Raw genomic sequence first — 26,563 nt, forward strand, 5'->3', positions numbered from 1 at the left:
CAAATGAACGATGCGTGCCCCCGGCAGCTGGGGGGGTAAGGCAGCGGTGCGAGCGCGGCGGTGGCGGCAGGAGCGCAGTGGCAGTAAGTGGGGGAGCTCGTGCAGACACCGCTGGTGCTGTCAGCGGCGGCGGGCGGGGAAGGGTGCTGAGCACTAACCAGGGGTCAGCAACCACCCGCAGACACCACCCGCAGTGTTGGTGGTGGCCAGCAGGGATCACGGACCGCCTGCAGACGCTGGCAGCAGTGTCAGCGGCGAGGTGGCAAGTGGCGGCTGCCCGCAGGCACCACCAACAGTGTCAGCGGTGCCTTTTTGTAGGGGGTGCACTGTCACGCTCAGGGGGTGCACGTGCACCGTGTGCACCCCCTACGTGTCGCCCCGGTTCTACTCGCAATCTTAAAATTGTGCTTCTCTGCTGGATCAGAGAATTGATCAGTACAAATATTGATTCATTCTAGGTCCCAGACTGTTACCACCAACATGCCCCATTCACTAGGGAGCAGCAGGACAACCCACTAGAGCAGAAAGGAAATCAGGCCTGCTACTCAGTTTCCACTGGCCCCATTCCAGATCCACACACCTTCAAAACCTGGCAACAGCAAGCAATCTACTGCTAAGCTCATCAACCTATATATGCATCAATATCTGCTCTACACACTTGACCTGGTTTCAACCTTTCATTGCCCTTTAGTGCTTTCAAGAGCCAGGTAAAAAGATTTTTTTTTTAAAAAAAATCAATGGGAGCGTTCTGAAACCAACCAAATTATGCTAACACCAATTTTAACCATGCTTACAATGATTAACAGGACAGGTAGTTAGCCTTTTAGTCTGAAGTTAGGTAGAAAGCAGGGCAAGGTGGCACCTTATAGACCAAGTCATTCAGGAAGGCTCGTGTATCTTGTCATAGGCTGCGGCCTATTTTGTTCATAGCACCTTATGAAGTAGGCTGTAGCCTGAAAACGTCATGCCTCTCTGAATGAGTTAGTCTATATAAAGAACCACCTGGCCTTGCCTTCTGCCTAACGATTAAAGAACGATTAAAGAATGTCCACACAGGAGAGCTGTACCTATTTACTTAAACTGATTTAGACATGGAAGCTATTTCTATACCACTTCTTCCTCAAAACCAGGTCTACCATCAAGGAAATAAGCCCATCTTCTCTGTCCCATTACAGCATGCCCAAGATCTGCAGTTAGAAAGCGTAAATGGCTTAAGAGGAACCCAAGTGGCTCCTTTACACCCCCTCCACCTGCTCTCAGGTTCTCCCATAGAAACCCTGAGAGCAGCCCAGCAAGAGAGCCACTCAAGAGCTACTGGAAACTATTGTCTATTAGTAGCTTCCTCCTCAGCATGTAGATTTTCTGGTTCATTCTTGTGAGGTCCCCAAATCCCACCAAGGACTGTTTAACCAGCACGGATGCTTAAATCTGATTTTGGACTCCCTCTGGGGCCAGGCGCCATAAGTTCTACATTTGATATAGCCCAAAGTCTAGCATGTCACAGTTATTTCACCTCCATTTGTCCCTCTATTGCCTCCCTTCCCACAGAACACCTCCTACCTTAATTCACCATCAGCCTTTAATTGAGATTATTGTGGCTTCTGGTTATACACACTGGGCCCATACAAGCACAGCTGCTACTAAAAGCCACAGTCCAAGAAGCAGCTTCACTTTTATAAAATGATCATTACTGCTTACTTCTCTGAGAGCCATCTGGGAGGTAGGCTTTGGCAGGACTGCTCTTGCAGTTAGACTACCACATTCAACATTTTGTATCAAAACAGTTGGATGCAGAGAAACATGCCTATCCCAGTTTAGCAGTCTGCCCCCAAAAGAAAAGTGATGTAATACTGCAAATCCTCTCCTAAAGACAAGCCACAATGTGGCACTGATTATAGAGGTAGGAGACCAGAAAAGGGATTCAGAAGCAAAAAATACCAAATCTGGGGAAAGAGAAATGAGTTGTGAGAGCATAGGAGTAGAAGGGGTCAGAGTCCAATCCCCTGTTATTGCAGCAACTACATCACCTAGTCCCAGTCAAAGCTTTTAGATGGAATATACATTGATGTAGACTGCTTGCCTCCACTGCTCATGGGAGGGTCATCCATAGTCAGCCACTGCTTTTTGTCTGATAGTTTAAAATAAATTTGGTCAAGGAAAGATTTAGAAAGATGACAGAATTATTTAGTATTTTCTAAGTATGTTTCATTTATTGTAATGACAAAGGTGAGGTGACAAGGAACTTTTTTGAAGCAGAAAAGAATAAGGGATCATCAAAGGACTGGGAATAAAGTACAGTATGCTAAAAGCATTCATGAGGAGGTTGTAGATACTGACCCTGGAGTTGGATGGAGATTTAGCTTAGCAACAACAATAATGAATGCCACAAATGACTTCAGAAAATCCTTGCTCAAAAGCATCCACTGTTAGAGCAAGTGTTGTCAGCTCAATTACTCAATGATGGGTACATTACAGCTCAGACATCAGCAATGCATTCATATTATTTAAAGTTCATTCCAGCAGTTGAAATTCAGAGTTATGTTATATCATCCTTGTTGCTGACCGATACATACTACACATTTTATAGTGCCATATTATAATAACCTTATAGTAACTTCTTAGCTAGTACTCATCTTGTCTTTTGATTTAGGGTCTTGTTACATGATCATTTTGGGTGGAACCCAGATTCTGTCCTAAACCTTTTAACCCCTGCATTGTCTGCACATTAAAGTGGTTTTAAGCATTCATTATGCCTCTTAAAGTTACACCACTCCAGGGCAGAGTTCTCTCTGACCCACACTACCCAGATCTTGTGCCATTAAGGTGTGGCCACGCCCCACTGAAGTTCGGCCCAAGGTGAAGTCCTCCAATATCCCAGGATCTCTCTCACCCTTGCCCGTAGAGCAGGGATAGAAACCTATCCTGGATCACCAGCCCTCTAGTGGCAAGTCACAGCTGTGCAAGCGTGGGACAATCAGAGAAGGTTTCTAAACTAAGGGTTTAATGCTGTTTGTGACAGCTCCAAACTCCAAGCTAGCACAAACATTGATTAACATTTTTGGGCTCACAAAATAAGGTGCAACAAGGCCGTTATAGATCTAAGCTTTCCCAAATTTCATGCCACTAGGCTGCACTGGAAACTTATTAGAGGCCAGGAGCATGAACGACACATGCCCCCAGAGGCTGGGGAGGTATGGTGACCGCCCGCAGGCAGTGGTAGGGAGCTCTCGCAGGCAGCTGTGGTGGTGTCGGCAGTGAGGGGGCGGAGGAGGGAAAGGAGGGGAGAGGTGGCGAGTGCTGACCAGTGGTCAGTGACCACCCACAGACGCCACCAGCAGCAGTGGCGGCAGCCAGTGGTGATCAGCGACTGCCTGCAGATGCCGCCAACAGTGTCAGTGGCGAGGGAGAGTGGTGAGCGGCGACCACCCACAGGTGCCACTGGCAATGTTGGCAGCACTTCTGTCAGGGGGTGCCTTGCCAATCTCAGGAGGTGCACATGCACCTGCGTGCATCCCCTACATGTTGCCAATAGCCAGAAGCATGCACCTGACAGGATAAAGTGCTTACTCAGAAGTAAACATGCATATCTGGCAAGCTCTTCATTGTACTCTCTTTACCTGTAAAAGCACAAGTAAAAACACAGATCAACTTTGTCCTTCTTAATCAATGGAGTTAGCAACCAGGAACCAAACTTTTTAGGCTGAATGCAGCTTCATATTGCAGGCTTGATCTAACTCCCAGGGAAAAACAGTTCATAAGGCCTATAGGAGACAATTTTTTAAAACCATGTTGTAACAAAATTCCTGTCTGTCGTCTTAACTCCTGACTATGCCACAGAATAGTACAAGAAAGACTTCTGAGTAAAGAGCACTGGAAATACGAGCTTAAATTCAGTTGTGTCCCCAAATGTGGCCATCTCTGTTCTGAAGTACAAGAGAAATTTTACAAATTGAAACCATTCCTTGGGGTGTAAGTTAAAATGCTCAGTGTCATAGGAGGAGAATCATTTTGCTGGGTTTTTTTCTTCCCATCTGTTATGTATTAAAGCTCTGTGTTCATGAGAGGACAAAGGGGTCAGGAGAACGTGGCTTGTTCCTTCCCCCTTGATGAAACTACCATTTATCTACTACCCGCCATGCCCAGCTGTGGGTGTAAACCTGTGTTTAGTGGAAGTGCCAGTTCTGAAAGCACAAGATATTATTCTAGCAGAGCCGTAGATTTATGCTACAGGCAAACACAGCAACTCAGATGACACCCTAGGCCAAGGAGTCAAGTTAGGAACTACTACACAGTAAGACCATCTTCCTATAAACAATGCCAGGAAAAGCACAGCACAGTGCTGAAATAGCCTTTCCATTCAGTCACTCCTTACATGAAGTTATATTCCATTCAAGTCAATGACCTTACACCAGTGATGATGTTGGCTTCAATTCTAAAAGACCAGGGCAACTCCAAGGGAGTATTGATGAAAGTACTTTTTGGTTGTGTCACATGTTGAGCTAAGACCTTTAATGGAATAAGACAAAAGAGGTGAAAGGATGTTTTATCATGTCACAGTCCCTCACAATTGCCATTATTTCAGTATGAAAGGTGAGCAAGCTTCATAAACCCTACGTTTAGTAATATAGAAAGGGAGCAGCTGCTTCCCTTTTATTCTCGTTCTACTTTTTCTATACGTTTCTTTGCTTTGTTTGACATGGAGTTGAAGTACAAATATGTGGTCAATGCTTTCAACGCAGAAGTGGCCACGGCACTGCTGACTGAACAGACATGTTCAGAATGACTCAAAGTAAACCTGACGTTCCCTGCCTTCGGAGAACAAAACAGAACAGAACATCTTACTTTGGTACATGTAAGAACTGCTATTGTTGTAGCCCCCGCTACGTTCTTGGCTGTGTTTGCTTGATACCTGCATCCACTTCAGTTTCAGTACCCTTCACTTAGTCTCTTTGCTTAACTGCATTATTCTGTAGTGCAAACAGAAGTGAGAAACACAGGCCCACATGATACAATGAAGGGGAAAGCATCAAAATCAAGTCCATTTCCTGCTTTGGAAATGAAACTTTCGGTGTTCATAATAACAAGGTGAGCTGATAGTTTTCAATCCCGTTTAAAGGTATTTATAACAACTGTTCTGGACCTACATATAAAACATAGCACAGGCATAATGTTAACTTTCTTTTGATTTATAAAATTTACAATAACCCCCATAAACTTCAAGACCCTCATGTACAACAGATTTATTCTCAACACTCCTGGAGATAGGAGAGAAGGTTTGTTATTGTCAGTTTGCAGATGGACAAAAGAAATAACAAGAAATTATGCAGATTGCCACGGGGCTCTGCAGGAGTCTCTGGAAGAATGAGGGTCTGAGCTCAGATCTCCCTAGTCTCCGCCTCATCCCCAAATCCTAAAACCATCCTTCCTTGCTGTTACAGGCTGGCTTCCTGTCTATGCCCTCTGCTCCCTTTTCTGGGTGGAATTCTTATTCACCCTAGTCAGTTTGTTTCTAACATTAAAACTTTCCCTATGATATGAGTGCTTCAGTCAGAAAGAGGCAAAATAATTAAAGGTTAAATGATGTTTCTTCAAACACCAGTCTGAATTACAGTTACGGTCCCCTTCCCTGCCATGGCAGGAGTGATATGTTCCATCAGCACAGAGAAGTATTATACTAAAAATGGTAGACCTAGCCTGACACCTTCTGGCAAGAAACTCTGAAACAGACTCTACCCATGTTAACAGCAGCCACAACAAAGGACAGGAATATACTCCAGTATATTCACAAGGCTCACAGAAGTAGCTGCAATACAACGGTGACACAAAGCAAATGAAACAGCAGGTGCAATTAATATACATTTTTATTCACGTAACCCGCTGTGTTGGTTTCTGGGGACATCAGTGAGAGGAGGAAGTTGAAAAATAGTAGAGGGAATATTTTAACTTAAAGAAACAAAATTGCAGCTTAGAAAAGATCACAACTAGTAAACCTATATCTCCAAGTCAAAGCAAAAATCAAAGGGTAGGGACTCTCCCTGACACCTAGGGATCACTCCCAAACGTCCCCTCTAGCCCCAAACCACCAACCATTCACACTACAAATTCATTAGCAAGCTCCCCAGCAGCAGGTCAGCTTTCCCCAGTAACTCTGCTGAGCCTCAGGCACTGAGCTGAAGCTCCCAGGCTCATCCACGCCTCCCTTGCAATGTGCTTGGAACTCATCCAGGCTAACAATGCACAGGAAAGACCCCTAGCACCTGACTTCTCACTGTTGGTACCCAATTTCCTGGCCTTACTGAGAATGAAAGTGCCAAGTTTGAAAGAAAAAACCAGTATCGGGTAGAGCCAATCTAAGAATCAGTCTGCCCACAATTTGCCTCTCCTTTGGTACATGGAGCACAGGTGCAACAAGGTAACAAGGAACGGCAGTCCTCTTGGGCTGGGCAAATCTGGTGTCAACTCTAAATAAAGTTCAGACACATCCTGAAAGAAGCTAGTGACAGTGAGAACAGCCTCTTTATAACAAAGCCGTAGCTCTATGGGAGCTAGGAGCCCCAGCCTTTTAATCTTAGCAATGCCCTCAAACCAGCTGAAGTGCACAAATAATAGCATGTTTCTCAAGTATGGTTTTCTGTGCTCCATCCAGTCTAGAACAAATAGGACCCTAATGAAGTTTCAGGGAGAGCTCCAGAAATTGGAGTTCCATTAAGCAAGTCTTCCATACTAGACTACTTTGCCCCTGACAATTTGTAACCATTGTGCATCCCACTTATTGCCCCTAGAGATTATCATGCACCTCGTTGTGCTGTTGCTTCTTTATCTCTTGCCAAAGGCAAATTTGCAAATTAACAGTAGATGTCAAAAGTAAGTGTCACTGATGTATGGGAGACCTGTAGATTGAAGGATGTCTTTGCATTCTTGCTAGCTCTGTGCAGCACTACCATTTTTCTTACTTAGTCTTGATGTTTCACTTATTGTATTATGTGCTCCCTCTGCCAATGATGATAATAGGCAGCATCTCTTTCAAGAATAAAATGTGAATTGAATACATTCAAAGTTTCACTGCAGTATAATAAAAATCCAATATGACTGAATGCAACAAACTGATGCAGTCAAGAACAGAGAGCAGTCATGTATCATTGGCATGGCAACTGGAATAGTTACAATAGACATTCCCCACCCCCTTACCTCTCCATTCCTTTAAAATAATCTTACAAATTTAAAAACACTGTTCCAAACATACAAAAGAAACATCCAACTCACCCAAAAACCATCCCTGTACTAAGTAAGCATCTATTTAACTGCAATGAAAAAGCAATGTTTAGTCTATAATGCTCCTTTCCATGGTGAACCTAGCCTTGTAATAGGGACTGTAAAACTGCTTGCTTTTAGACACACCCACATGTCATGTCAGCTAAACCACAGCCATTTGTATCTTTGGAAGTTTATATTTTCTATTTCTAGAAATACCCTGTTTCTAGTCTCAACCCTGACCCTGTCTCCATTCATCCTTCTGTAAATTAAGATAATTATACTTGCCTCCTTCAGAGAGAAGAGTGAGAGGATTAACTGCTTTATATACAGCATTTTGAGTATGTGAAGTGCTAGCAAGTGCAAAGAATTATTTAGTCTTGAGAGAGATATTTGCTGACATATTTGTGAGTGGGTATTTATAAATAAATTTGTGAGCATTCTTGATGTGCATAACACATGACAAGATTCCTAGATTTATTTAGGGAAAGACAGTTATGGAAACAAGATTGATTCCTGCCTCCCCGTCCCCACCTTCTTGCTATGGTTGAAAGCTGTTTAGTAATTTCTCTTTGGTAGAAAAACAAGCTGAAATGCTGATATGTGGATCTTAAGACCCATGTCTCACTGTCACATAATATACACTGACAGCCACATTTTGAAACTATGAATGTAAATCTGCAGAGAGGCTTGTACAGACAACCACTTTCATTCAAGTATTCTATTTGCACACATAAATCTTGGCTCTGCACATTCACACAGTTTGGCCCAGGAGCCTTGCTGGGCAGAATTTTACAAGCGAGGATAAGTTCCTTTTGAAATTCTGTCTCAATGGCTGTAAACAGATGTTGCCTTCATGCTGCCATAAACATTTCCATGGCGGCACAAATACCCAAACTTGTGTCCGCAACAAAAAGTAGTATTAAGTTGCACCACTATTTTGCAGTGCACGTCTGTTTAAGGAGGGAGAGTATAGGCAGCTAGAGCTGTGCATGCTCTCCAGTCACCATGGCCAGCTCTCAAGGATTTCAGGGGCCTGATCCTGCAGGGAAATTCCTGAGGTACGCAGAATCGGGCCCGTTTGCAGAGGTGTACCCCAAGTTGAAATTCCTAGGCACACCTCTGCAAATAGGGGAAACCCCCGAGTTCCTGTTTATAGAGGTGCACTCTTTTCTCGCACAGGATCAGACCCCCACTGCTCCTGGAAGGGGCAGGGACCCAACACCATGGGTGACATGTTTTACCCCATGAAGCAGATCAGCTGTGCCATGACAAATCCCAGCACAGCTGATCCATTTAGTTTGGCAAGGTCCGTTTATAGCCAATACGCCAAGGTTTTAAAAGACCTCAACTCAGCCTCTTTGTACACATTGTAGATGCAATCAGTTAAATGTTTTCTTTGGTATCTGCAACCCCAGAGGATAAACACAAAAACAGAAGCCATTTTTAAAAAAAATAGACATAAGTACTCAAAGGTTAATAAAGGTGTAGGTTGTAGCCGTGTTGGTCTAAGGACATAGGCAGACAAGGTTCCTTGGGTGAATTTGATATCTTTTATTAGACCAACCCAAATAGTTGGAGACTAGTTATTAAGCAAGCTTTCGGGTTCAAAAACCCTTCGTCAGGCTAAGGAAGTTTCAGCAGTTGGTGTGTGCTCTTCCATGGGCTCTTTGGATATGGGCTCTTCCATCCAGGAAGAGCACACACCAACTGCTGAAACGTCCTTAGCCTGACGAAGGGTTTTTGAACCCGAAAGCTTGCTTAATAACTAGTCTCCAACTATTTGGGTTGGTCTAATAAAAGATATCAAATTCACCCAAGGAACCTTGTCTGCCAAACGTTAATAAGGAATAACACCAAATAAGAAAAGTAAAACTTCGTAAAGACTGAAAACTGTGCGCGAGTAGAGTTTCATCTTCAGCAACCATCTCCACCTTATCACGATTCATCAATCATGCTCTTGTTTGCTGGTTAGCACATTTAAGAGTACCAGAAAAAATTTCATTAGCCACAAGTGTCCAAGTGCGGAAAAGCAGGCTCATTATCTGTGTTCATTCCCACAAAGTACACTCTGGCTGAATGAATGAATATAATCAGCAACCTTTAGCACTAGCCAGTTACTTAGCCACATCACTTGTGCAAGAGGTTATTGCTCCCGCATCTTCCAAATCTGACTGCGTAGGGCTGAAGCTCCTCATTGCAGAACAGGAGCTGACTGCAGTTCATTCTGGCATCTGTGCAGTATTGTGTAACAGAGGTACAGTGTGAAATGGGGAAGGAAATCTGGAATGGGATCTCTACATAGCGAGATCTCTTCAGTGCATCTGAAACTTGATAAGCTTTCTACTTCAAGCACGGACAAACACAAGTGTTGAAATGGTAGTCTCACATCATGATCTCCAAAAAGACCCAAGCAGAGCCATGTACAGTTGCTTCAGTGTACCAACTCTGCTGATGGCTTTGCTTCATAGTGACCAATACAGAGAACAATGCCTACTGTAAAATAAATCACTTATATTGCATTAAATCTAGTAAAGATAAAGGCTAGATCTGTCCTGAGTTTACAGAAAACAAGGATATGAATGACATCAAGTTTAATCCAAATAAAATTAAAATTTATGAACCTACATGACTTTCCACAGGGTTAATAATTACCTGGAAATTATGTGGAATGAATATAGATATCTAAAGTTATCAGTGATAAACTGATAGTTTGTACTTGCAAACTACACCACTGTATTCATTTACATATTTCAATAGGACATAGCATAAATACTCTCAACCACTTTGCCTATGGGGCCAAGCTCTTTTTCTGGGCAATAGAGCCTCACTCACTAAGCCTCAAGTTTTCAATGTCCTAGCAGTGCCCCTCTCTGCCTGTTACTGTACAGCTGGCTTTCCCACAAGTTTCTCTCTCTCTCTAATAATAATATGTGGAACCCTGCAATCATGAATCCAAACAGACCCCTCTGCAATCATCTGCAATGCATCAAAATATTTGTTTAATCAATCAGAAGTATTCTTCCACTGCTCAGGAGGTGGAAGGAAACATAGGACCCAAACACACCATTACATCAGACTAAAACCTGTGTAGCTGTGTACATCATCACTGGCCACTCTCGATCAATCCCTAAACCACTTCCATACCCAGTTCTCGCCAACATGAGAGTCCCTCTTCTCAATTCTGCTCCCTATCCCAGATATTCTGCAGGTGTCTTCTGCCACTTCTCAGCTTTCACTACTGGAAGGTAGCTTCTGAGGTCATCCAGTTCAATGTCCTACACAAAGTAGTCATCCCCATCTAAACTGTCCCAGTCAAGTGCTTGTCTTTCTCTCTAAAAAAACTTCCAAGGATGGAGATTCCACCTCCTCTCTAGGTATCCTATTCCAATGCTTAACCAACCTTCTTGTCTTCAAGAGGAGGCTGGGGTGATATGACCCCGGCACCCATGATATGACCCCAGCAGATATTTGGCTGGGGTGATATGACCCCGGCACCCGTTCCTGCCTGGGGCAGGGGGTCAGACCTGATGATCTGTTTAGGTCCCTTTCGACCCTAAGCACTAGGATACTATGAACCTCATAGTGAGAAAAGCTCCCTCTAATATCCAGTCTAAAAGCAATTTAAGATCATTGCTACTTGTTTGAAAAAAAAAAAAAATCAGTTATCTACTGACCATTCTACACATCAATTTTCAACCATTTAGATAGTAAACATCATCTTTCTCTACTAGACTGCCGTTCTACACACCTGCAACACAGCCTTACAGATCTTTAGGTAAAGACTATTGTTGACCATGCTAGCTAAAGTAAAGTTAGCATGAGTATGCATATACATGGCTTAAAATAAGTTTGCTCCATCTGTTCTAATGAGCAAACTCCTCCAAATCTTATTGGACAAGAAGTCTGGGTAGGGAAAGGGGAGTGTTTGTGATTTACAGCTGCCTTCACATTCTTCTAGGGTAGGAAGAACCAGATGCCTCCTGCTTATATCTGATATTGTGATACTGTGGAAAGCTTGGGAAATCTTGATTTCAATTATTTTAAGCAATTAATCCTTCAGGCAAGATAACTGCATAAACACTTTGTTTAAAAACCAAACAAAATGGATATCTGCTAGATTTCAGCAAGGAAGAGAGATTATCAGCCAACCGCTCAATACTAGCAGTGCCCAGCTTTCCAAAATGAGAGCAACTGCTTTAATTTACCTGTGTCATATAAGCTAAATAATTTCAGGACCAAGAGACTGCTAGTGCATCAGGATTGTATTTCTCACAATCACATACCTCAAGACAATTGTGGAATACAGATTCAAGCATCTGACAAGAACAAGGTGTTGAAAAAGTTAAAGGAATTTGAAGCATAGTTCCCCCCTTCTATCTAACATAGTGAGAGATGGGAACAAGCCAACAAAATATTTCAGTGCATGTTCCCAAAAGCAAGAGACATCTAGAAGTTTTAGGAGATTGAGTTTCACTTGCCTTTCTGGATTACTTAAATTAAATGCCAGTGGAATACATGGCCATTCAGAAGAGGCTCAAGGCAGAAAACAGGAGGATCCCATTGTGTAGGGTAGAGCTTTGAGAAAAATTGCACCTGGGTTCAAAGAACATGGGTAGGTTTATAAAACATGGTGAACCAGACAAATTCAGGTTACACTGTAACAGGCATGCTTTTAGAAGGGAATTTCTAGTAAAAAGCCCTGCACTTTCAGTTTTACAAACTAGCAAGCTTCAATTACAGCAAGAACTCATTTTTAACGTTGGGATAAATGTTTTGGATATGGGCCAAATGGTATCTTTAATGTCCATTAGGAAGGTATCCCATTAAAAGGTTAGCTCCTGTAATACCTAACAGTGCTATAAGTGTAAACTCTGCCTATCCACATATCAAAAAGACATTATGTACATTAATTGTATTATGCCTGAAAAAGCCTTAATTATATTTAAAGGAGTTTGTTTTGTACTTAACAGATTAAAAAAAAGGCCAAAAAGTCGTTGGGTACTGAGAAAGTACAAAGACATCTCCCTGACCCTGAGGCATTAATCTAATATGCCAATAAGGACCAGAAACAGAGACTCAGATGACTGTGCCAGGAGTGTGGGGCCACAGAGCTGCAAGTTGGCCATCCTTTTATCACAATCTGATGCTTAGTTGTAGGTCACCACTATATGAAATTCACTCCAGACATGAATGCTTTAGGGATTGCCTACACTTGCAAATTAATCTGGATTAATGTGAGATGTGAATATAAAAGGGCAGGAGTTGGATGGTAAAACAGGATTGGCTGGGGCCCCTTGTTGTCTGCATCCACAGGAGTCATTCCTGAACCATTCCATGTCATCATAAACCATTATTCTGTCATTTTGCCAAATGACTTCACCAGATTACAGATAGTGATGAGAACAAAAAAGGAAGTGATACAAATTTGTCTTTTGCCTGTGTCTTTAAATAAAAGGGTAGACATACTCTATATAGTCAGCAACAATTTAATATGAAGTTATTTTAAGTGATCAGGGCCCTGACTTTGATCCACTCATAAGTGTTGGTGGCAGCTTTTGGCTATGTAAATTATTTGCTTCACAGTAGCACATCTGGTGAACCCTGTAAGAAAGAAATTTAAAGGAATCCATTCCAAAAGAGGAGGAGCATTGAATTAAAAGAACAAAGGCTGATGTCAGCTAACTGTATTTAATACAGACTCCTCACAAGTGAGAAAGGGCCTTTGGTGGGTTAGGATATTTCTTAAGTGACAGCTTTCAAGTGGCCATGTTCCTGTTTGATACACCACAACAAACGTCTTCCATCCCCTTTGAATGATAATTCTATCATATTCACAAAGCAAGTGTTTCTAATTTTACCCCAGTGGAATTCAAAACAGATTTCACACCAAACGTTACAAAACCATAAAAGATTTTTATAGCAAGAGACTCTCTTGGCAGATCAAACTGCTTTCAGCGTAACTGAAAAAAAGGACTAGACAATGCAGTGTGAATCTGTTCCAAGATGCATTGGTATTTAGAACTATTGACCAAACAATTCCATGTGATGTCCTAGACCAGTGGTTCCCAACCCTTTTTGCAGTGACCCACTGCTGGGAGCTGAGTGCGGTGACAGTGGCACCCTGGGGGTGGGGGAGCTCATGGCACAGCTCATCCTTTGCGTGCGGTGCCACCAGCATCACCCCCATGACCCTCATTTGGGTCGCGACCTGCAGTTGGGAACCGCTGTCCTAGACAATGAGGTAAACCCAGAATGACCAACTACATTTACAGATAAGGAGGACAAACATATTGATTGAATGTCTATGCCAGTGGTTTTCAACCAGGGGTCGGGGTACGTACACCCCTGGAGGTAGTCTGGAAGGCCACAGAGGGTATGTGGCAGTGATGCGGAGAAGCCACCAGCACTTCTGGTTTTGTTGCTGCATGCCACGTGGCCACCAAGGGGGATCACCCTGCTCATCAACCGGCTGCTGGGGGACTGCCTACATCCTGACCAGCCACCAAGGGTTCCTTGACCAAAAGAGGTTGAAAATCTCTGGTCTATGCTGATAATAATCAATAGTTTATTCCCTTTGATCCACTGGTACAGTAGTCCCTCCTATAAACTCAGGATACCCATTTTGCCGTTACTGACTACCAGAAGCTTGATGGTACATCCCAAAATAGGCAGAAAAACTCTGTTTTGTTCCCCTATTTAATAAACGATGGAAGTGAAGAAAATAAAATCCAGACTTCTAGTACAGTTGGTCAGCGTTTATTAATATCTCCAAATATTACATAAAAATAAAGTCATTAATACTAGCCCCAAGCCCCAAGATCAACAGATTCAATTCACTCATGTCATGAGAGTTGAACAAGAGTAAAAAAAAAAGAGTGATCTGGGCCTGATACCTGCTGTAAAGTCCCCTGGTGCAGCACCTGTACATTCTGTTGCACATTGAGATTTTTTTTTAAATCAGATTAGCCATAAAAACCTAATAAAAATCAGTACAGCAGTCATCAATTTATCCTGCATTCATTTATTCTACAAAGTAGACACATTTTCAATGTGAATTTTGTATCTATAAGGGCCTGCTGATTAGGGGAGGGCAGGTTGACTTTTTAACACCCAGGAAGGCACATCTCCTTTTTCACTCCCATTTTGGGCAAGGGCCAATGGGATTTTAAATTCATAGTGAAGTGTTGGGAAGAAATGAACTTCTTATTAGTCACCCAATTGAACCACACAGAATCAACCAAAACAATCAGCTGTAAGATGGTAACACCAATGCTGGGCTTCAAAGTCACCATCCCATTGAAATTACAAGGACAACAGCACCTCTCTCTGAAATACTGCTTGAGATAAACAGAGGTAATGTTATTCCTCAGTCTACATTCAGGCTACATCCTGCATCTACATCTAGGAGGCTCTTGACAACCATAAGAGGTACAGAATTAGCCATTTGAAAATCAGAGCTCTGGTTCTGAAGCACAATTCTGTGGCAGACAGTGAATAATATGACAAATCTAAAACTAAGGAATTCACAGAGCTCTAATTACACACTTTGTCCCACTTTGCATCTATGCATGCAAATTAACGTGACTGCATAAACTCTAGTGCAGTTTGGGATGAGTTTATTGCTCCTGGGCACCACGTTTACACATGTACCTGGGACTGCAACATGTTGAACCAAGTCAAAGCAGCCCCAGCTGACAGGGAGCCCACGGGAGTGGGGGCAGGGTGGGGCAGCCTGCCAACCCGGGGCTGCTCCCCCAGCTCAAAGCGCTGCAGAGGGACTGGCTGGGCACAAGCATGATCCTATGGTGGCATTTATTAGTTTACTGTGGCCTAATAGGGCTGCAGTAAACTTCTCACTGACACTTTACTGCAGAATTAGTCAGCTCCGCAGTAAAATGTCTCATATAGATGTGCCCACTGAAAGCTACATTCTACACTAGCTGAAATTTTTCAGGGCCTCCAAGCAGAGTATGTAGTAGAGCACAGTGGCACATGTCAGCCTTGGTGTCAGTGTTCCACTGTCACAAGACCACAACAGAGAGGAGAGATTTCCAAATCAAAGCAGCACTTAATACTGGATCACTGTTTTTCATTATAAATAAATTCTGTTCTTTATTACTGTTCTCTGTCCACACTAGCGCTTGCTCTTACTGTAAAACCTGATCACTAACATACTTTACAAAATGTGATAAATGAGCCATATAAATGTATGGCAAGAAAACCACAGTTTAAGTGGGAAAAGACTTTATTTGACATAACTTCTCAGATTAGGAGCACCATCTTTCCCAAGGCACCACTGCTGTGAATGAGGTTTTCATGAGCCTTAGCCACTTTCTCCAATGGATACTCAGGGCCAGTGACTGGTCTCAGCCAGCTGGATTCTATGCCAGCAAGAAGTGCTGCAGCACATTCACGCATCTCCTCCTGTGTAACAAAGACAAGATTTACTTGATGTGCACTTAATACTAGCAGCATCTAAAGTTCATGGTTCAAATGCATCCCTGAGATTTGTTAGTTCTTCTGTGTGTGTCCCATCTGACAAATAGAATTTATATTAGTTGCTAGTAAACTGCGCCCCTATTTCTCAATCAAACAGAATTAGGCTATTTTGTTAAATATTTTATCAACTTAATGTACTTTCAGTTAAAACACAGATAAAGCTATTCAAACATGTTTTAAGTGAACATTTTAAATCATATTTCTTTACCTTAGTTGCTGAAAATAAGGCGACCCCAATAACACTGGATTCTTTACTCATCGTGTCTCTTGGATTGATCTCAATAGGACCTCTACTTCCCACTATCTGTTGCAAAACAGTTAAGACCAAAAAGTATCTTTTCAATAATTTTAAAACTTAATGTTAAGGCAAAGACAAGAAAACACTTACCATCACCCTTCCTCCTTGTGACAGCAGATGCAAATCAGTGGTAAGATTGACGTTAGCTAGCATTTCTATTATCACATCAACTCCCTGCATGCCAATGAATTCCTGTGTAGGATATAAAAATATACAGATTAACTAACCAGAGAACAACAATCAAATGTGAGCTCTGTTTCACATATTATTAGTAACCTAGGATTTTTATATGTCTAATGTGATACTAAATTTACCTCCTGTATTGTTACTTGATGAGATAGTAGAATTTCTAAATGCTTTGTTTTTCCAGTTGGAACAGCATATAGCATGCAAAACTCCAGGAAAGTTACCTCGCAACTGCAATGGCCATGGTAAGGCACATTAATGAATGGCTCCAAGTGAGACTAAAGGAAAAGTGAAGAGTCTGACACCCTGAGTCCACCGTTCAATTGCAAGTAGTAACCTATCATAAACAATTCCCAGTTTATTGTTCAGTACTCTTACTATCCATGTCTTTTGAGCAGGAACTGAAAGCCTGTGTACCCTTTGCTCCAATGACTCACTCCTATGGAACACTAACCTCAATTCAGGAGGAAACAAGTGAAAAACATGCAAGTAAACAGCTGTTCACCTTTCATAAAAAGCTAGCAGTAAAAAAACCAACCTATTAGATCATTTAAATCTGACAGCTAGTTACCTTAATCTTATCAACATAATCAGCTTCTCTGTGATTGAATACTTTGTGGGCTCCATTTCTCAAAACAATGTTCATTCCTTCCTGTGTTCCAGCTGTACCCAAAACTTTCAAGCCATAAGCTCGGGCAATCTGGCATGTTGCTATTCCAACCTGGAAATATAAGAGTTACATTCCTCTTTCTATTTGTTTTGTCTCTTAGTTTAAACATCTACCAGACGCTCAGTACTTTAAATTTCAAATAAAGTAACTTATCAGCACATTTTTACAAATAACAAATCACTTAAATATTGGCACTCAAGCCATCTAAAAAAACAGATGTGACTAAAGGTTACTCTCTCCCATAACAGTGCCATTTTGGGTTTGCCCTGGAGGTTCCCGGGTTGTTTTTGGGTTTTTTGTTGGTTTTTTTAATAGTTATCCTGTGTTTGATTTGCGCACACACACAATGCTGTATACCAGCTAAAACTGGCGTACACACAGAATGTGCCTGACAAAACCACGAATGCAAGGAAACACACATTAAGCTTTCTTCTCTTCCCAGAGACAGATAGCACTCATCTTGTACTATAACACTGACTCTGACCACAAGTTAGAGCCTTTTAACACCAACTTCCTCAAGCCTCAAAAACCATCACGAACAGATTAGACTCCCTAATCTCATTTCCCTCCTGCCAATTCCTGGGAAGCCACAGAGGAATTTCCAAGTGGGAGCAGCTTAACGTGACAGCAACTTTTGGAGGTTGAGTGGAGGTTTCCCTCTCCATGCCCACTCCCACACCTTCTCCTGAGTTCTTCAATCAGTGCGGCAGGAGGTAAGAGAGCGAGTACCAAGCAGGTCAAAAGTCTTGGTGCTGTATAAATCCAAGCAGAGTTTAGGACTCCAAGGCATACCACAAGCTCAGTATTTTCACAGTTACTGCTTATGTGGTATACAGAAATGAGGAACAAGCATGCACAGAATCCTCTGTCTCTTGACTTCACTCCTGAACTGGGACCTTCTGGGATTGCAGTTTCATGATCGTTTGAACCAGCCTTGCAGGTAAATACTTTCTCTAGTCCATGTGATATGCTGCTATACTCATCCCACAGTAAGAAATAGTGAAAACTGGATACAGTCATCAATAGCTTACAATAGTTTTTGTTCCCCACCATTGGAACCAGGGGGCAGGGTATGGAGAACTAAATTTAATTATGCTTACTCAGCCTTCTAGTTTAGTCAAAGATCAGTCTTTTGTAGAGAGGAAAGATAACTTCTGGACATTTGAAGTCCAATCATCTATGAGACTTTTTCAGTATCTCCCATTTTCTAGCTAGGTAACAGTTCACGGGAGAGAAACAGTTTAGGAATTCCTGGTTGCTATCCAAACAATGAATCCTTACAGAAATCTGGAAACCATATGTAACTCTGAAAATTGCAATATTTCCTCAAATTTTTCTTAGAAAGACTGGTAATAGAGTTCTCAAATCACCTTCTTCTAACAATTCTCCCTTTTGTGCCTATACCAGTAGATGTACTACACATGATCTAAGCAGCCTAACTAAAAGCAGCACTCCAGTCTGCATGCTAATTTGTGCAGTTGTGCTTCTGTTTGGAGTTGATGTTATTCTGCCAAGCTTTGAAAGCTCTTTTTTCTGTCAGAGAGTTTGAATTCCCCCATCATTCTCACTGAACCAGTCCTGACATTTCTTTGTGGAGCTTAGAGATTCTTCACACACTTCACAGATGCCTTTCTTGAAGTTCTCCTAGTGATCAGTGGTGTCAAGATCATCATGGAGGTCAGAGATTTTCAGTGAGAAACTGCCAAAGATGATCACTTTTAGAAGGGTCTTTCAAGCACTCTATATTGACCCTCAATCCTTGGTTCCTTTTTTTGTTTACATTGTTTTGGGGTGATAGGAACAGACATAATGGAATATATTAAACAATGTTTCATCCAGAAGTTGTCTGCACTGCTCACAGCTCCGCTGATATGGATGACATGACAGCATGTGCTATGACAAAGTCAACTGGATGCCAGTATTTTGAGTGCGGTTCATCCATGATGTCTTCCATTTGTTGCTCTGGCAGAATAAGGAATTTATGATGATGATGATGATGTCAACTTGCTCAGAAGAATTCCATTGGAATCGACTTCCACCGGTTCTTCCTTTCCAAGTGTTCCTTTCCATAGCTCTGAGTCTCTGCCCACTCTAGAACTGAAATCGCCAAGAATTATCTTATCGTCTTTGGGGTATTCTTCTTCATTTACTTACACCATCGACAAAAATACAGATATGTAAACACATGCAAAATTTTTCATAACTTAGGCGCTCAAGGTACTTACTCCACCACTTGCTCCGTGGACTAGCACACTTTCTCCAGCTTTGGCACATCCTCTGAAAGGCAAAGTGACAAATTAAGATTTTCATTTTTTATTAACAGTCAGAGTGTGATTAGTCACATTATAAAATTCATCAATATATTCAACAGGCCCTTTTCGCCTTTCTCTCTACTTTGATATTGGAGTTTTTCTGAGATTAGAAGCAGCAGGCCATTTGGTGCAGAGAAGATAACATATATACATACAGCAATTATATGATTTCCAAATAACAAGGGTTTTCAACCTTTTTGGATCAGCGTACCTCTGAGGGCTGGACACAGAGAAGTGTACCCCTGGCAGCCAGATGAGGAGCGGAAGGGGAGGGGTGGTGCACGGCCAAATGTGGATTCCCCTGCCCCCGTGTCTGGCCAGGCAGGCAGCATCTGCACAGCAGCACAGGATGGTGCATGGTGGTGCTCCGTCTCTGCCCGCCCATGCGTACCCCTTAAGGACTTCTCAAGTACCCCCCAGGGTACATGTACCCCCTGTTGACAACCCATGCCAAATAAGATCAATATGCAGACTGAACCAGAACATCTTTGCTATATGTATAAATTAACTACAAGCCTGTATTCAAAACAACATTTCCTTCAACATCTTCAGTTGTTCCAGATATCAAAATAAGCCCCACATACTTCTTTTAAAAGGAAAAACTAAATGGCCTAATGCTTTGTTCTCCCAGATGATCTAGACCAGAGGTATAAAAGATACAGCCTGTAGACCAGTATCATCTGGCCAGTGGGGCTCCTGGAAGGACCAAGAATTTGGGGGTGGGACAAGCAGTGGCAGGCACAATTGCCAAAAACCAAGATATGGAGTCCCACTGGGGACATGTTTGGGTGATGGCAGGGTGACTGATGTCCATGTTAACCCCTGAGGCTACCCAATTTTATTTACACTGCCACCGGATATGCATTCAGATCCACCTAGCAAGGCTCCTTGCAGTCCAGATCCAGTCCACAAGGAGCCCCAAGGTTCACATGCAGCTCAAAGATCAGACAAGTTTGGCACCCTTTATCTATACTGGATTCCCAGTCCTGATCTCTCATTACCCAGCAGACAGGACACTCTTATACAAATTCATTAAATTATGCCAGTGATGGACATGTTTATATACACATATATGCACAGGAGCTACAGTAGGAGTTCTTCCAATGTTGCCCTGAAAATGTGATGGGGAGACATGGGTTACTTAGCACCAACTCTGCTTCAAATAAGAAACAGAAATAATGTTTTCAGTGATTTCCATCTAATGCTACTCAGATAGAGGAGTAGTGAATTAAAGTGTGGTAAGAGGAGAAAGAATTATTTGCTTATTTTATTATAGGTAAATAAGAAAAAAAAATTCCCATTTCAGGTCTGTAAGCCCTTAAGATATTCTTAAAAATGCAATCTCAAAAGAAAAATATTCCTAATAACCTCCAGATCGCAATCCTTTAGTTAATGTGTTAATTTAATGTAATCCTCCAAGACTCCTTGAAGTCTTCTTCTAATTACTGCCCTACCTCCCATCTCTTAACAAAACAGAGTACTTGAGGCCTGTACCATTCCCAAAAGTTAAAATGACCTTAGCTTGTTAATGACATTTTTTATTTTTCAAAATAAGTACTCAGAAACAAAAGGTATAAGCCAAGTTTGCAGTCTTACTTTTGAAAGAGAGCATGGAAAGCAGTGAAATATGGGACCCCAATGGCTGCACCTTGCTTGAAGTCCAGTTTATCTGACAAAGGGAAGACGGTATCAGTTGAAGCAACTGCGTAGTCTGCATAGCCACCAGAGATGGTACCATTGGTAAAAACCCTGTCACCTTTCTGGTAGGAAGGAAATGAAAAAAGTTTAAATCACACATTCATAATACTTAAGTCAAAGTATGTTGTATAGCATTATTATCAAATGTTTTCCTCCTAGAAGATTAGATTTTGATACAACCCTATCAGTGAAGTGTACGCATCACAAGCCACATAACTTTGTATAGTTTGATTTAAAAAAACATATGCATAGTGTACACCACTACCTTCAATACCGAAACATATAAAATCATCCTTAATAAACCTGAGTTCCATCTGAAACATCCAAAGATAAAGTTCCAAATATTTTACAAGAGTACAGTATAAGAAGTATTTCTTAACTATTTTACTAAATTTGAGAGGCATCTATTCTTAACAAGCCCCAAGGTAACTAGTAAATAAGAAACGAGAGGGAAGAGCCAGTTAAAAAAAAAAAACAAACACAACTCATTCCTCTCGTCAGTTTGATAACCAGTCTTCTTCCCTTCCACAATTTTCTCCATATGACCAAATGTGATCTAACCAAAGGGGAAGAGGTGAAACCAAACTACTATGAGAGATCAACTATGTAAACACACTTATCCACAAATACATCTTAGAGGCGGCTTCTTTCTCATCATTATAAGCTGTTTTAAACATCAGTAAAATAGCTTAACATTCCTACTTGGCCAGGATAGGGCTAGTAAAGAGTCACTACAACCATCTGAAAGCTCAGGATACAGTTGTTATCACTAACAGGAGCAATGTCAAGTTACTCCTATAATATATAAAAATGCTTTTGGACCAACATTTTGTAAACTAGACCCCAATCTTACAACACTGCTCCATGAAGATGGACTCCTTACCCTGTACTGTATTCTGCTGACTTCTACTGAGCTCCACACAGGAGTAAGGGTCTGTCTGCAGAGCAGTCTGCAAAGCCAGGACTGCTAGTCTGACTTTTTGCAGAGTTAATTAAGAGCTAATTAAAAGCCTCCCCCCACAGAGGAAATGCTTAAAAGACTTCAACTTAGAGTTATACTGAACAGTACCATATTGCACCAATAACATAAGGAAAGAACACACCAACAATTAACAAACAAAAAAACATAATACCTTGAATAAAGTGACATGTTCCCCAACTGCTTCAATTACTCCAGCCACATCAGAGCCAGGTGTATATGGCAATGATGGCTTTCTAGAATATGCACCAGAACGAATGTATGTCTCCACAGGGTTTACTCCACATGCATGGACTTTGATTAAAACCTGAAAAGAAACTGTTGTTCATTCCTGAGTCATTACAGCCACTAACCTTTTGAATCAACATCACAGATCACTTTCACTTGACAATGAACTGTTTTGCTCAACAGCACACAGGATGCACTGCGCACACAGCTGGGTACAAAACCCAGAGTTCAGATGATCTTAAACTCCAGGTCATCTTTCTAAAGCTCAGCTACAGATGAGTGGCTTCAAATCTGCACCTTCCTCCTCTAAAGGGGAATGGTTCTAAGTACAAAATATTTTCTGCAAAAAAACAAACCCCTTATTATGAGGCAAGGTACAAACCTGCACAGGGAAGCTCAGTTAGATTTCAAGTTATGGCACTTACTTATGTCATTTTTCTCAACTATTAAAAAGAAGGTTATAGAGAATGGAGGTGATACTTTTAGAAAAATCACTTCTATTTGACATGAAGACCACACTGGAAAAACTGAATTAGTTAAATCTGATGAAAAAGGTGAACTACACTTAAAACAGTTCAGCTTTGGACACTCACTCAATTCACACACTCAAGACATTACTATTCATTGCAATTATTTCAGCTTGCAGACATCATTTCCACCTGGTTTTCTTTTGGAACAGGCAGCAAGACATCTGACTGGAGCTTAAGCACTTCAGGTCCACCAAACTCAAAAACTCTGACAGCTCTCATCATGTTTCTTGCAGTTGCCATAGTGATCTGAATACCTGAAGAAAGAAAACACTGCATTTTCTTCTATATCCAGCTTTCATTTCAGAGGAAAGGGATCAAACAACACATTCTTAAACTGCAGTTGAAATTAGAGGTTCACTACTGCTTTCATTTAGGACTTCTGTTTTACAAATTGTGAAAAGAAAGAGAATTGCCTCCATCGTCTGTGGAGGTAGATGGATTTTAAAGTGAATCAAACATTAAAACAAATATAAAATATGAATGCAGTAGTTCTAGTATTAAATGTACAGGGTGTCAAAGATAGAGTGCATTTAACGGGGTAAACTGAATTGAAAACGTGAATTTCCAATTTTGCTGATAAAAGCCAGGTCATAAATTAACTGATCAGCTAGTCTGACAAAATAACCTTCTAGCCACTGTTCCTTTTATTTTTTAATTTAACATGTCACCAAATGATAAATAAAAGATGCATTGGGGTATTAAAACATTCTGCAGAAAGCTAGAAAAACTGAATACATAGCCAGAGAATGAGTATAGTTACTACATCAAATACTAAAAACACCCATCAAAAAGAATATATATTGCAGGAATGCTTGAAAACAGAACAAAGACTTTTATAGGTCAGGTTACAGAGAGCGTGGTTACATCCACCAATTCTTTCATTTACAAATCGGTGCAAGACAATTAAGCACATCAACACCACAAAAAAAAAAAGTTGCACTAAAATGATGACTGTCTAGGCAGAATCTTGCTGGACAAAGTAGCACCTAGAAATAGCCAGGGGAGACAATCTAGGCAAAACTAATTGTGGGGTGTTCTTGAGTCAAGAAAAGCCCCGAGGCTGCAGCAAGGAAACTCTCCCCTATGTCAGCCTTTCTGTGCTTGGAGAAATAGGGCCCTGTATAATCTTTTACTTTTTTAAGCAAACGTTACAAAGAAGTACCTGACTGTTTCACAAGTTTCTCCTCCCAACAGGAACCTGTCAGAACATGAATTCTAGCTAGGCTTTTGGGTCTAAGGTGGTAGTGCAATAGCCACATATGGATACAGTTAGGGCAATTCTTATTCTGTATATGATGAAGATCCACACTTGAGAGTAGCCCCTGGGGAGTGAGAAAAGAGCTACTTGGTTTTGCATTTTCCTCATCTGAAGAGGAATTTGCAATCTACCTGGAATGGAGACAAATGCTGAGACATAATGCAAGAACCATTGCTCAATTATTGCAAGTGGAGCTGGCATTTGTGAACTAGCACATATACATAGAGCTCCACCATCCATTCTCCTAGACAAGACTGCAAAACCTCCATCTTCATTAGAAATGCTGGCTTTGTTCTGGGCATTGCATAGGAGACAGGTAATGTTTGCAGGTGGTCATCAAAATTTCCATTTTACACAAAATTCCAAAAATAAGCAATTTTGATAATAAAGTGCATATTTAAAGTAGTATTAGTTATATCAAAACATTTTACTAAGTCAAAGCTAAGTGACAGCCATGGTCTATAACAACAAATCTCAACCCCCATAGACTGAAGGTACCCCTCAAAAATACCATTTCTTAGCTTTCACTTGTTATTTGACTTCAGGAAAATAATAGAACATTTTTTTGGCTGCAAAGAACTCAGGAAGCCTACAACGGGTCAGAATGTTTTCAATACTATATGTTCCCATTTGCAATCTTGTGAATAATGTCTGCACACCTAACAGTGCTTACCAAACTCATCACCTGCTGCTCATACCATATGAGATTCAGGATCCCTGGCACTCACTCTGTCTGGATGGGGTAGGGGGTGGGTGTGAATTGCGCCACACGTGGCCAGATCAGGTTGCAAGCCACATGCAGACAGTCCAAGGTGAACAATGCATGCAGTGTGGCTGAAACAGGCACTGCATCTGATGTAGTCCCCAACCAGCTGCAGCATGCAGAAGACCAATGGAGCCACCCTCACAAGGTGAATCCAACACTTGTTCTGGCTGATCCAGGACCTGTGCTGCATGCAGCACCCACTCCAGACTACCTGGAGCAGGGGCCACATGCAGCTTACTTCCCACACCATTCGGCATGAGCACTGGATCCAGCATGGAGGGAGGTCCCAGACTGGCACTGTGCAGGGCTAGAGCACTGGGGGCCAGAAGATGTGGCACTGCAGTCTGCAGGTTCTCTCTCTGACATGCCTACTTTGATACAAACTGCACTATATTATCAGAGAACAGACAAGGTTTCAGTTAGATGTGTAGGAACAACAGAAAAGGAGTTATGTAAGAATGACCTAAAAAAGAGAGTTTAGTTAAAGAGCAGCAGCTCATTTAAACTGCCAGTGCAGAAACTCGGGTCCCAATACTGCATGTATGTCCTAGTACTTCTTCAACCCTTTCTGTGCTCACTGGTAGCTCCAGCTCTGGAGCGCTCACTACCTTGCAGAGCAGAATGCTGCCTTGGTACACTGCTGCTTCTTCCTCCATATCCTCTCCAAGACAGAAACTTTCCTCAAAAAAGCCTCACCCACATTTACAGCATATGCAGATCCTGATCTAAGAAAAAAAAAAAAGAAAGAGAGAAAACTCTGGCCACATCCACACCACTCAAATGCAGCTGCCACAGGGAGCTCCACTTGGACACACACCGCACCTGCCTCACACAGGCCATCTTCCAAGTAGGGAAGCCAGCAGGGCTGTGTCCCTGCTGCATGCATAAATGTTTTCTACCTACACGCTTCCCAGGTAAATAATTAAGTCTGCATAGAGTTCCCCCTAGTGGACTCTACAGAGTCCTGCAGTAAAGTTTTAACTTTGTTTTCATCAAATCTCATTTTTGTACCTTGCGAGAAGCCTCCGTATGACACGTCTGGTACGCAGGAGTCCGACACACGTTCATACCCCTAACGGGGATATCACTTGCAGCCCCAGGGCAGAAAAAACTCCTGCTAAACTTAAGAGACGTGGATCTGTATCAGGCACGGGTGCTAAGGCCCCTAAGATCATAGATATATATCTATCGATAGACAGACAGATACGCAGACATTTTCTATATCTCTAGATATATATATGTGTGTGTATATAGACGGATATATCTATAGAGACAGATAGATACACACTTTATATACATCTATATCTAGATATATATAAAACGTGTGTGGATCTATATACAGATGGATAGGTATTTTATCCTGTCCTGTGTACTTACTGTACTGTCAAACCACAATGTATTCCCAGATGCAAAGTTTACAATTACGTCTGTATAACTATCTGCTCCACAAGCCAAACCAGGGTGAGTTTATGAAGTGCGGGTCTCAAGCCACGAGACCCAGCCCCAGCGCGGCCCGCTGCCAAGTCCCGCTCCCATCCCCCACTTTGCCAGCTCTCGCCCCCCGCCCAGGATCCTGCCCGAGGGGTGCTGCCCTGCCCGCAGGCCCCTCCCCGGCCCGCCTTGCAGCGCTCCTGCCTGCCACAGGTTTGGCCACCTCTGCTAGGACGGGCGCCCCGGGGCACCGGCCCACTCGCTACAAGCAAGATCACGGCGCAAAGCAACAGCACGTGCTCCGAGCCGGGCTCGGCGCCGCTTCGGGGCGGACAAAGCCGCTCTGGTGCGCACCTCCGCGGGCGAGACGCAGGCGGGACGTAGGCTCGGACAAACCGAACCTTGGACCACGGGGCGCCCCCACCGCAAGCCACGCCCCCACTTCCGATCCTCG

The 26,563-nt window shown here is 42.2% G+C and overlaps 1 protein-coding gene across 8 annotated transcripts; it reads right to left on the reverse strand.

The window, feature by feature from the left end:
- Window positions 1-13,994: 13,994 nt before the first annotated feature.
- Window positions 13,995-26,551, reverse strand: CRYZ (crystallin zeta). Of its 8 annotated transcripts, none has more exons than XM_014593856.3 (10): window positions 26,464-26,551; window positions 25,690-25,795; window positions 22,784-22,908; window positions 22,051-22,203; window positions 20,816-20,979; window positions 19,133-19,184; window positions 16,809-16,958; window positions 16,142-16,243; window positions 15,962-16,057; window positions 13,995-15,678 (listed from the first exon to the last, which is right to left on the reverse strand). In XM_014593856.3, the coding sequence occupies exons 3-10, from the start codon at window positions 22,892-22,894 to the stop codon at window positions 15,517-15,519; spliced, it is 990 nt and encodes a 329-aa protein (XP_014449342.2). In that variant the 5' UTR covers window positions 22,895-22,908; window positions 25,690-25,795; window positions 26,464-26,551; the 3' UTR covers window positions 13,995-15,516. The 8 variants fall into 8 exon arrangements, with proteins under 8 accessions (XP_014449342.2, XP_014449345.2, XP_014449343.2 ...); XM_014593859.3 differs by having other exon boundaries at window positions 25,690-25,792; window positions 26,464-26,545; XM_014593857.3 differs by having other exon boundaries at window positions 25,690-25,800; window positions 26,464-26,533.
- Between the last annotated feature and the right edge of the window lie 12 nt (window positions 26,552-26,563).

The sequence above is a fragment of the Alligator mississippiensis genome, chromosome 5, assembly GCF_030867095.1.
Source record: "Alligator mississippiensis isolate rAllMis1 chromosome 5, rAllMis1, whole genome shotgun sequence".
NCBI classification, from domain to species: domain Eukaryota; kingdom Metazoa; phylum Chordata; order Crocodylia; family Alligatoridae; genus Alligator; species Alligator mississippiensis.